The sequence below is a fragment of the Brassica napus genome, chromosome C8, assembly GCF_020379485.1.
Source record: "Brassica napus cultivar Da-Ae chromosome C8, Da-Ae, whole genome shotgun sequence".
In the NCBI taxonomy this organism is placed as follows: domain Eukaryota; kingdom Viridiplantae; phylum Streptophyta; class Magnoliopsida; order Brassicales; family Brassicaceae; genus Brassica; species Brassica napus.
In genome coordinates this window covers 17,376,707-17,388,691 of record NC_063451.1, presented here as the reverse complement: position 1 = coordinate 17,388,691, position 11,985 = coordinate 17,376,707, and the positions used below count along the sequence as shown (strand labels likewise).

Sequence of the window (11,985 nt, the reverse complement as noted above, 5' to 3'; positions counted from 1 at the left end):
TGACGACTTCCACGTAAGTCGTCTGGGAAAAGTTAAATATTTAAGCTTTATTTTCCAATTGCAAAAGTAACCTGAGACGACTTACAGATAAGTCGTCTAGCTTTAATAAAATATTGAAATTTTTGTTTTTTCCGGAGATGACTTACTGGTAAGTCGTCCAGTAAGTCGTCTAGAGTATTCTCTAGATTTTTTTTTAACAAAAAAAGATGACGACTTACAAGTAAGTCTTCAGTTTGACCAGAAGACTTACCCGTAAGTCTTCTACAGCCAGACTACTTACGGGTAAGTCTTCTACGCGAACAGGTCTGGAAAAAATTTCAATTTTATACCTTAAACTAGTGAGATGACTTCCTTAGCACACAGAGTCTTCTCCAACCACTCAGAACCTCAAACGAAAGTAACCCACCAAGAATAGTATGCTTGAATGTCTCTATCAACCATAAAAAATTTTGAATCAAAAGCTTGAGTTTTTTGGATAAATATGGAGGCAAAGTGAAAGATATGTTGTTTTTAGTTCATAACAAATGAGAAAGAGAGAGTGTAAATTGATTTTAGGTGCATTAAGAGCTTCAAATTGGTTGTTCATTGTGGTTGGAGTATTGATGGCAATGGCAATCTTGTAAATACCTGAAGATGATGAGGTTGGGAGAGTAAAAAAGCCATTTTCGAAAAGAAAAAAAAAATTAATGGCATTTTCGTAAATAATGTGAACATGTGGGGTGAATAGAGCAAAAAAAAAAAAAAAAAAAAAAAAAGGTTAGTTTTGTGTTTGACTTTGAGTTTTAAATCAAATTTGCAAAAAGGCCTTTAAGATAACTTATGAATCGTTCCATTTAAGGAAATTTCCATTTAAGAAAACTTTATATTTAATGAAATTTTCATTTTGTAAATTTGATTTTAGGAAACTCGAAATCCGAACCTTTAATTCTCGTGTTGCAGTTGACCATTATTTTAAAGTGTGAGAGTGTCGGGATATAAAACCTGCAATTCAAGAGACGGTAAATCAGATGGAATTCTCAAGAGTCGGCTACACGAAGCCGACTCTTGAAAATAATAAGAACAAAACTCGATTGTGGATTATTTCAAAGGCGTTTTTGATGATCTGATGAAATAAAAGTTATGATATGCGTGCGAACAAGAGAGAAATGAACCGGTACTCGGCGGACTATGCTAGAAAAGTATAAGTTGGCGAAAAAGATCTAAGATTAGTAAAACCCTAATTCCAGTCTTTATTCTCTAGTCTTTGTATCCAAGTCTGAACAATCTTGCTGGTCTCTCTTGTCCTCCTTTTATGTATAAACCTTTTCATCATTTTACCCTAACTAAGTCGGTTTAACCTAATGAGCTAGGCTGAGCTTAATGGAACGAGCATCTGGGCCGAGTCTTCGAGTTGCATCTTTAGCCGCAGAGCAGTCGAGCCGAGCTCGTTGGCTGAGCTCGCAGCACTGAGTTGAGCCTATTTCATGAGCCAAGTTCTATATTCAACAGGCATTGTGGATGCAATCCATCTCTAACATGAAAGAGGACATTACATATATAGAAGATAACTGTTATTAAAGTCATAAAGTGTTTGAGGTTAACGTGGCCAAGAGATATTGTAATGTTCGGCGCCAACTTGCCTACCATTTTATTTTATAAAACAAATGTGAATTAAAAAAAACTTTATTGACTAATCTGACTAATCTACAAATTTAGATTCCCCTCTCTATAAAAGACGAAAGGGTTCTTAAGAGTTTTATTCGTCAAACAACTAGAAATAAAAAAAAACAATGCCGACTCAAAAAAGCTTATCGATCCCTTTAATGGTCAAGAAAAAACTCGCCGAAATGGTGAAACCCCCAAAACTCATACCTTCACATACTCTTTCCCTTTCAACACTTGACAATGCTCCTTACAACGAAGTTATGTACAAGATGTGTTACGTTTTCAAACCCAGGAACGTCGGTTATGATGATAACCAGCCGGATTATTTGGTTAGGGAGGCTTTATCTGTTCTTCTTGGCTACTACTACCCACTTTCAGGGACTTTGAAGCGGAGGGACACTGATCGGAAGCTTCAGCTGAATTGTGGCAGCGACGGAGGCGGTGTGGCGTTCACGGTGGCTACTGCTAACGTAGAGCTTTCTTCTTTGAAGTATCTAGAGAACATTGACTCAGATATGGCCTTGAAGTTTTTGCCAGAGGTTCAAGTGGATAAGGATGGTTATCCACCTTTTGCGTTGCAGGTACATAAGCGATATGTTTCATATAGGGACGACCATTACATGCATGAAAATAGCTACAACTAAATATTTTATAAAAAACATAAATATTAACATATTCTATTGATATATATATACTACTATTTTTAAAATATATTTTAATATACAATTATCATGATATTTAGGACTATTAATCAATAAATAGATATTAACAATTGATATTAACAATATCTAATGAGAATATCATCATTACTTTTTATCTTGTATTTATTTTATGATTTTAATGACTATAGCCAGTTTCTCTAATTATTAATGAAAATATTGTTCAAATATAGATTATTATAAAATTTATATATGAGTATACTAAGATATCTGAATTAATCGGTGTATTTGGTGTATTCGGTTTGATCGTCTAATATACTGAACCATATCTATATAACATCCGTCGGTTTATTCGGTGCTATTTTCTCTATTTTTTTTTGTTAGATTTTAAATGGTTTTGTTTTACCGGATTGAACACTCCTAGACAATCGTTATTTTGTTGATGTTTTATAGTTGTGATTTTATTTAATCATTTCAGTGCCACATGATTTCTTTTCAGTCCACATACAATATGTGTTTAATTTCAAATACAAATTTCCTAATTTAATTATTACTATAGAAAAGATTTTGATCCACAATCTACATCACATAAATAAAACTATGAAACAAAAGAACATAATTTAATACATTGGTAACCAATATGAATATTGAAGTTATATAATTTATAATATTTTAAAATTTCTATCAAATTTAATTATTATTTTTATAAAAATAAATATTATAATTAAAAATTGTTAGGTACATAGATATATTAATCCTAAAAGTGCGGGATCAACTAGTTAAACTTAAAATCTGACTGAAAACTATTAAAAATGAAAAATAGATAGAAATTTTAATAATGGCATTAGATATAATATTCTTTTATATTTTAAATTAATTGACTTTTGTAATTAACCGTTGTTTGGACTAAGGTGAGATCTAGATCTACACTATGAAACTGATTTTCCAAACAATATTATAGAGATATAAAGTATTTTCCCATTGATTGATTTTTCTTAAATAATAGTGGAAGTAAATAATAATCTTTTCGTGAAACAGTAAACTACAAAGTAAAACCCTTCAGTGAAAAAAAATGTAAAAAGGTCGTCCCTAATACCTTAAAACTTCTCTTGTTGTCTGGCTTAATTTACGAAGTGAAATACCAATGACGATGACAGGTGACCAACTTTAAATGTGGAGGATTCATCTTAGGGGTTGCTCTGCCGCATTCAATGTGCGATGGATTTGGAGAGGGACATATCATGTGCGCCTTGACAGAGTTGGCCGGCGGAAAGAATATGCCGACGGTGACACCGGTTTGGGAAAGAGAGAGACTGGTGGGAAGGCCTAAAGACAACGATCAAGTTCCCTTTGTTCCCGAAGGCGATACGGCTACTTCACCCTACCTACCGACTGATGATTGGGTATGTGTACAAGACAAAGATCACTTAGTTTTGAAAATTTCATTAGACTTGGTAATGCGAGGAAAAAGAAACTGGAGATCCCTAGAGAATCTTAAAGTATTATAAATACTCTTTTCTTTAGGAATGTTTTAATAAAGCTTAGGTAAGAATCTTTCCTGCAAATGATTTTCGGACCCTTTCATTCAAGTTTATGAACCTTGAATAAAAACAAGAAAAAACAGTATTTTAAGTTGTAACTAGGTGGTGAACCGCACCTTGCACGGAATGAATAGACTAAATTAGTTTATAATTTTCATTTAGTAGGTATTACTTATACTAATTATAGGAAACAATAATCACCATAAATATTAAAAGCGATGGTTACTCTCATAAACAATGTTTTGAAAATTGGACTGGACCGACGGTCGAACCGGTCCGACCGTGACTGGTTAAAGAAGCTGAGTCTGGTTCGATTTAAAACCCGGATTTGAGAAAAAACCGGTGAAACCAGCTAAAACCGGTGGCCCGGTTCAATTTTAAAACCCGGTTTTAAGTAAATCAACATATAACTAATGTCTTTTCGATTGTTATTAACTTTTAATATTTCATAATGAATGTTTAACTTTTACTATTTAATTGGTTTTCTTTTAATTCTAATTTTTTCTAAAATGTTAAAAAATCTCTTTTTGACTCTCATATTCTATTATCATTTTGTCATATTCATAAAATTTAAGACTTTTAATTTTGTAAATAAATATGTAATTTAAACGGCCAATCATGTATCAAAGTTATAGAAAATAACATAAATATATGAACCGTTTGTATTTTCCAGTCCCGAGAAAAAATGTTTTGTATCATAGTTTTAGAAAAGACCATATACATGAGATAATATTATGATTTTACTTCAATAAGAAAACCCTCTTACCTTTATGTTAAATATTTTATCCAATAATTATTGGAACAAATTGACAAACCATGTTAACAGAGATACATGACACCAGTTGTTAATACTACGGATATTCTAAGACTGAAAATATGTTTGTGCGAGAACAAAATACATTTCCAGCTCCACAACCACTATATGTTGACATGATATAATATATAAAACAAATATTATAATTGGGAAAGTCAAAATAATATTCTGGTTAGTTGTGGTTTAATAATTGGGAAAATCAACTGTAAATGGTTCTTTCGGTATAGGTAATTACCGTAAGCGACAATCAATTCATGATTATATTATATGGAACATAGCCAATGACATTACATGTAATTAATCTAGGTTAAAAAAGGTTTTTCAATAAAAAGTGTGAGAAGGATTATAGTGCAATGACATTTTTGTTAATCACACATGAGAGTAAGGTTTATTTTTAAGAGTGCTCCTCAAATAATAAGAAGGGGATATGTTTAAAATCGTTTATATAATTATTTCTATCATACCATATGTATTTATATGTATATTCTAAATTTTTATAATGTAATATATGATATTTAATTGTTTCTATAAACAAATTATGTTAATTTTTATATTTTTAAAATATTTAATTATTTGTATGGTAATATAGATTAGATTAGGTACTAGAATTAGTTTCCTTTTTAAAATTTTAATTTAATAAATGAAAATTCAAATACTAACAACCAATCAAATTAAGAAAATTGATTTTAAACTTCACCTATGAATGACACCTAAGCAAAAGTCACTTAAGTGACTTATAAATTAATATATAGTAGGATATATTTGAAAATTAGTTAATGATAGGTTTTATTGTCCTGCAAGTTTCGGCTAGGAATATATTCTCCTTGCGTTACGACTCTTACTTTCGATTTTTTTTCTCTCTAAATTTACAATATATTTAATTCAGAATGTTTACCATTCATAAAAAGACAAATATTTTATAAATATCTGAAAATTTTAAATGAAACTTTTTCATTTTTTTTTTGCGTTTTCCTTGAAATATTCAATGGGATGTCTTCAACTGAAATGCTTTAACCATTTTTACAAATCAAAACGGTGTCACACTTTAGATCTGTTAGAAAACTTAGTGAATAGGCCTCTCACAACTACTTTCACCTACAGATATCAGAGCATTTCCAATGATTTGCTTCATTCTTAAGAAAAAATAACTCTTTCAAAAAAATCAAGTAATATATTTTCAGTGGTCTACTTATTTTATCTTTTATATATTTCAAATATATTATATGACCATTTTATAAATGATTATAATAAAACATTGTACTTTTTCAAGCTTACTAAATTTATCTAATTATTTCTCCAACACGATTACTATTTATTGTAAGTTAAATGTCATCATATAATACGATCATTACACATAATAGAAATATATAAGTAAATAAATTGTTCAAAAAATAAAAGTAAGTAAAGAACATTATATTTTATAAAAAAGACCGAATCTATATAGTTCTCCTATAATAACTAACTAAAGTGTTCTCAAGTGAGAAATGAGCTTATTTTATCTTTCTTTTTTAAATCAAACCTAGAATAACTGGAAAAGAATATTTCCGTGTTCTTTACTTTTTCATCTAATAGATGAAAACAATAATATTTTTTTTTCAAATTAATTAGGTTAGATCACACTTATTATATATTTAAGTAAAAATAAAATCATGTTAAAGCTAAGATTAGTTTATAATTCAAAAGCTTATATTCAAATTTGAAGAAATATTGTTCAGTTTTTAAAATTTGAAGAAATGAATGAAAAATGAAGTACCATGGGAAAAAACTTTTCTTCAATATAAAGAGAGAAATAAAAAAATGAAATCCCATTAGATATGGTCTTAGTCGAGTGTAAAAAGGTTATTAGAAAAAAAATGAAAAGAAAAGCAATATATCTGGAAAACAAATCTTGCAGAATTGAATTGTTGGAAATGATTCATTAATTATGCACTATACAAAAATATTTCTTGCATGATTTTTTAATTAACTTTTAGTAAAAAATGAAACAAAACTTGTTTAAGAATATCAGATCCATTGCGTGAAATACTTATTTTTACTTTTCTGGTAGATACTCAAAATTAAAAAAAACAATCCAATAGAAGTTCTCTCAGTCTCAAACTTTGGTGAAACAAAACTGATATATATATATATATATATATATATATATATATATTTCTCTTCATGTATAATAAAATTAAAATGTTATGGTTAAAGAAAGCTCAAAATATTGTTTTCTCTCGGAAAACTATTATGATTATGATCATTTTTAAAACAACTAAAAGAAAAAGTTTGGCTAACTTATTTATTCTTATTTTATAATCTTAAATTAATATTTCTTACTTTACTTATTTTTTATATGCGTAATCAGGTAACTGAGAAAATAAGTATCAGAGCTGAGAGCATAAGAAGACTGAAAGAAGCTACACTGAAAGAGTATGACTTCTCTAATGAGGCACTCACTACTTTCGAAGTTATAGGAGCTTATTTGTGGAAGTCAAGAGTTAAAGCTCTGAGTTTGGATCGAGATGGAGTCACATCTTTGGGTTTAGCTGTAGGAATCCGAAACACAGTGAATCCACCTTTGCCAGACGGATACTACGGTAATGCATACATAGACATGTATGTATCATTAACCGTTAAAGAAGTGGAAGAGTTTACCATCTCTGACATCGTGAAGCTCTTAAAACAAGCAAAAAGAAAGGCTCACGATAAAGATTATCTCCTAGAAGAGCTTGCCAACACTGAAAGTATCATCAGTATGAATTTAATGATCAAAGGTAGATTTTGTTTGACGGACTGGAGGAACATTGGTATTTTTGGATCGATGGATTTCGGGTGGGGTGAGCCGGTGAATATTGTCCCGGTGGTCCCACCAGAGATAGCCAGAATTCTTGGTATCGTCATGCCAGCGTCGAGGTTAGAACCTTCGATGGTCGGAGGAGTTCAAGTCATGATTACGTTGCCAAGAGCTGCAATGGTTAAGTTTAAAGAAGAGATGAATTCTGTAAACTGAAACTTCTTTCTTTGATATGGGAATCTCAATAAATTAATATCAATAAGTAATAATCTTTACACAAAAAGTGATAATGCATTCAAATAATTTCTTGGTGAGAACATCTTTTTGGTTCCGCCTTCAGAAATCTGGTCATAAACGCTCATCAAAACAAAATAAATACAACCATGGAAAATTCTTCCATTTGCAGTTTTCATTGAGGCCTCTCCAGGGTATTCTTATCAACCTGAGAGAAACACAAGAATTGTTTCGGTGTCAACCATTGTTTTGTATTTCATGATGAGGTTAATTCCCTTTATACTTTACTTGGATCTCTTTTTATGCTACTGTCTATTCTATTGATTGTTTCCTAACTCTAATTATGAAAATAATTCGGTGTCCACTGAATAGACTGCCGGTGATAAGCTGTTCTCAGTGAGTTTTGAATCTTTGAATTGGTCGAGCAATAGATGGTGTAAACTTGATCAAGAACTGCAGAAGGCGTGCGGTTGATTAAGTATGCGACAGTCATGATCGCCTCACCCCAAAATTTGATAGGTAAGTTGCTTTGAAATAACAAGCCTCGAGCAACATTGAGGATATGACGATGTTTTTTTTCAACTCTCCCGTTTTGTTGAAGAGCACAAGAAGTCTGATAGATTATACCATTCTCGCGAAAGAAGCTTGCTAAGCACAGAAACTCAGCTCCGTTGTCGCTTCGAACAATCTTGACCTCTTTAGAGAATTGTTCCGCAGCCATTTTTCAGAAATTGGATAGGATTGTGCGAACCTCAGATTTCCCGAGAAGTAAATAAGTCCAGACTGCTCTGGAAAAATCATCAACCAGAGTACGAAAGTAGACAGCTTCTGGAGATGTACGAGTCTGATATGGTCCTGATACATCGCAGTGAATAAGTATGTCCAAGCCCGTGCAGCCATAACATCTTTGAAATAATAAAATCCATCTCTCTCTTCACCTGATATTCCAATCAGCGTCCTCGTGAAACGATCATGTAAAACACACAAAGTATACGTTAGAAGCACAAAGCAGTTGGTTTGACGTAGAAGCTTTGAAACGGAGATAAGGGAACAATTCAAGTTCGGCACAAATAACACATTGGTTAGCACAATTCTATTAGATATATAGAACACACCAGTATGAGTAGCATATGTTTTGTTTCCATCCGCGAACCCAACAAGGCATGGCGGGATGCTGACTATATTTTTCAAGAACGAGAGCTCTCCTGTCATGTGTTGAGAGGCTCATGTATCCAATTTAAGATCACCATATTGCTTACCGGTCAACCTGCCAGAAGATTTAGTTTTCTCATTAGTTATCTGAGTAAGGGCTTTGCATTGTTCCTCAATGAAAGCTGGAAAAGTCGAAGATTTTGAAGATGTTGCATGAGTGTTGTTGACTCTAATCGTATTGCTCTTGTTGCGATCAGAATTAGAAGCTCCACGATCACCTCGTGTTCCTCTGGTTTCACCTTGGTTAGGTGGTGTATCTTCCCACCAGTCTGGAAAACCAGCAAGCTACCAACAGTTGTTTTTTTCATGACAACGTCGGCCACAATGAGAACAAGTTACTACGTGACGCGACTGTCCAGAGTTGTTTGGCTCATAAGATTCTTTCTTGGCAACGAATCCAATAGCATTATTCTGTGTTTTCCGTTCCTTAGTCGAGGTAAACCGTTGCTCTTCTCTGACCAGTCTTGCATAGGCTTCACCAAGATCAATAGACGAGTCTGTAGCTATATACCTCGACACACGATCCCAAATCAAACTTCATCTAAGCCCATAAAAAACTGATGTACCTTCTCTTCCTCTCTTTCTTTTTCATAGATCGCAGCCGCACTGCAACTTCAAGTTGGAAGAGGTTAGCCAATCGACCAAAATAATCAATTCCTGTTTGACCCTCTTGCTTGCACGATGCGAGTTGTTCTTTGAGATTATGGATACATACTTTGTTTCCCACTGAGAAACGTTACTTTAAATCCTCCCACAACTTGTGAGAATCTGATATAAACGTAACTGTTGAACGAACACGAGCTTCTATAGAAGAACGAATCCACCCAACAATCATTGAATTGACAGAAGACCAGAGCTCGAAGTGAGGATCATCGATGGCAGGTTTCGGTATTGAACCATCAATAAACCCTTCGTTTAGCTCTAAGGGCGTTGACCAGCTCTGAAGACCATTCATTATAATTCTCACCCGTAAACATCACCGATGTTATCAAAGCTCTTGGATTATTGGATGCAAAAGGAGTACGGGGCGGATGCATTAGCGGCGTTTTTCTCAACCTGAAATTTTCTTGTCGTTGTATCCTTACTTGCGGAAGACATATCAGTCTCGACCATAACTGCAAATTTTTTGTTCTTACCAAGAACAAAGATCTGATCGAGAAGAAAAAATCGGGTCACAAAACTTTCATTGCTCTGATACCATGTAAACTAGAGATGATATTGTAAACTCTAAACTTGTATTGATATCAACGAAGGACTTGAGTATATATACAAAATTATAAACCGACTTAAAACATAAACCTAGGAGTAAATAGGAAATATAATATAAGCTAATGACGGTTTAGCAAGGTAATCCTTATCTAGGATTCCTTTTCCTAATAGATGGATATTAGAAAAATTCCACTTTAAAAGTTTGTGTAGAATATTATAATTAAGGGATGAATTCTTTAGTGATGAGTCCTTTATGTCGAGATTACTTTGTATCTGATACTTTGAAGGTTGATTTGATTGTTTGAAGGAGAATAGATCTGTTTCAAACTGATGGTGATGGAATTGTGATAGATGGTCTTTAGTGAGGATCTGTGAACTGATCAACACTTGTGTAGAAGTGTCCTTGATCGTGGGCGGTGTTCCCACAAACAATGATCAAGGACGAGTCTGCTTGCAGAGAATGAGTCTGTTTGCAGAGAATGAACTCCTAGATGTCGATGTTCAAAGATGAACAAATGATACACAAATTTTAGACAGTTTTTAACAAAAAAGGTGAATGTTTTTTAATGAGACTCAAATGATTTTATATAGAAATACAGAAATTAAACACACTTAGACTTTGTAGAAAACTAGACAAAGACTTAGATAAAAACTAGGAAAGACTTTGATAAAAACTAGGACATAAGACTTGACTTTTGACCAGAAATGAGTAATACTTTGAATGACTCTTGGATGATCATGACCAGGACTCCTTGATGAATACCCTTTGACATTTCTTGATGAGAAATCGACTGATCAATGGGCTGCTTGAATTTGGCATGAAACAAACCCATAGTGAATTTGTTATGAATTTCTCTTTGCGCTGAAAAGGCCAATTTCTCCCAGCATCTAAACAAGCTCCTTCTTCAGTGTCACTTAGCTAATTCAGCTCATCCATTTCCAGGTTAGCGTCACTTATCTCACTCTGCTCATCCTTAGTAACCTTAGCTGGTTTCAGCTCAACTTCAGTCTCCTTAGCTGGTTTCAGCTCAGTATGCTCGCTTTTCATCCATCATGGTTTGTCCTTTGTTGGATAATCAGCTGGCTCAGCCATGGTTACATCATTTAGTCTCCCTCAACTATACATACACACTAAATCCTCCTAGACTAGTAAGCACTCCCCAAAACCTTCCTAACTTACATTTTTCATCAATTAGCTACTCATACTTGTCAAATTCAAATTAATTCCACAAATTCATTAAAATCTTATTACATGGTGTGTTTACTTGAGCATTTGCGTTTTAAGAAATTGTGTTTTCCATGGTTCAACACGGTTACACAAGGCGAAATGTCTTGAATCTCACATAAATTTTGACCTAAATTCGAAACAGGGAAGACCAAATCTCCTTTGTATCTAACAAGAACAACGCTGCCGAATCAAATATTTTAAGTAATGGCGAACTCTCTCCACCCTTCGCCAAGTCTCCGACCAGTCAGCTTCATTCTCCATGTTTTATCCGAAGTGTCGGATTTCAGGTCCGCATGCCACGCTTATTCCTTACTCAATTTACTTGGAGAAGAGGTTTTCTGGTATCATTTACGAACAAACAACGAAAGGATTAATATATTGTGAATAAGCTGTTCGAGAGAGAGTAAGAGAGCGAGGTGGTTACGAGGCGAGTGTGAAAGCCGGGAACTAGTGTGTGTAAGAATTCTGAGCGAAGAAGCCTTGATTTTGCCATGTTCGCCATTGTCGAAGCTTCTCTTCTCCTACTCTCTCAATAGATTAAACTGTTGAGGCTTAGCAAAATATAGGAAAAATATATAAAATGGATTTTGGTCCTAAAAAGTAGAGTGAATCCTGTCAGCTTCTACTACTCACCATTCTAGATCCAATCTCTTCGACATTATTTGATA

At 33.2% G+C, this 11,985-nt stretch overlaps 1 protein-coding gene across 1 annotated transcript; it reads left to right on the top strand.

Annotated features, from left to right (window-relative positions):
- Positions 1-1,694: 1,694 nt before the first annotated feature.
- On the top strand, positions 1,695-7,717 carry LOC106412361 (spermidine sinapoyl-CoA acyltransferase-like). The gene is made up of 3 exons (XM_013853286.3): positions 1,695-2,225; positions 3,461-3,706; positions 7,006-7,717. The coding sequence occupies exons 1-3, from the start codon at positions 1,770-1,772 to the stop codon at positions 7,648-7,650; spliced, it is 1,347 nt and encodes a 448-aa protein (XP_013708740.2). The 5' UTR covers positions 1,695-1,769; the 3' UTR covers positions 7,651-7,717.
- The last annotated feature ends 4,268 nt before the right edge of the window (positions 7,718-11,985 follow it).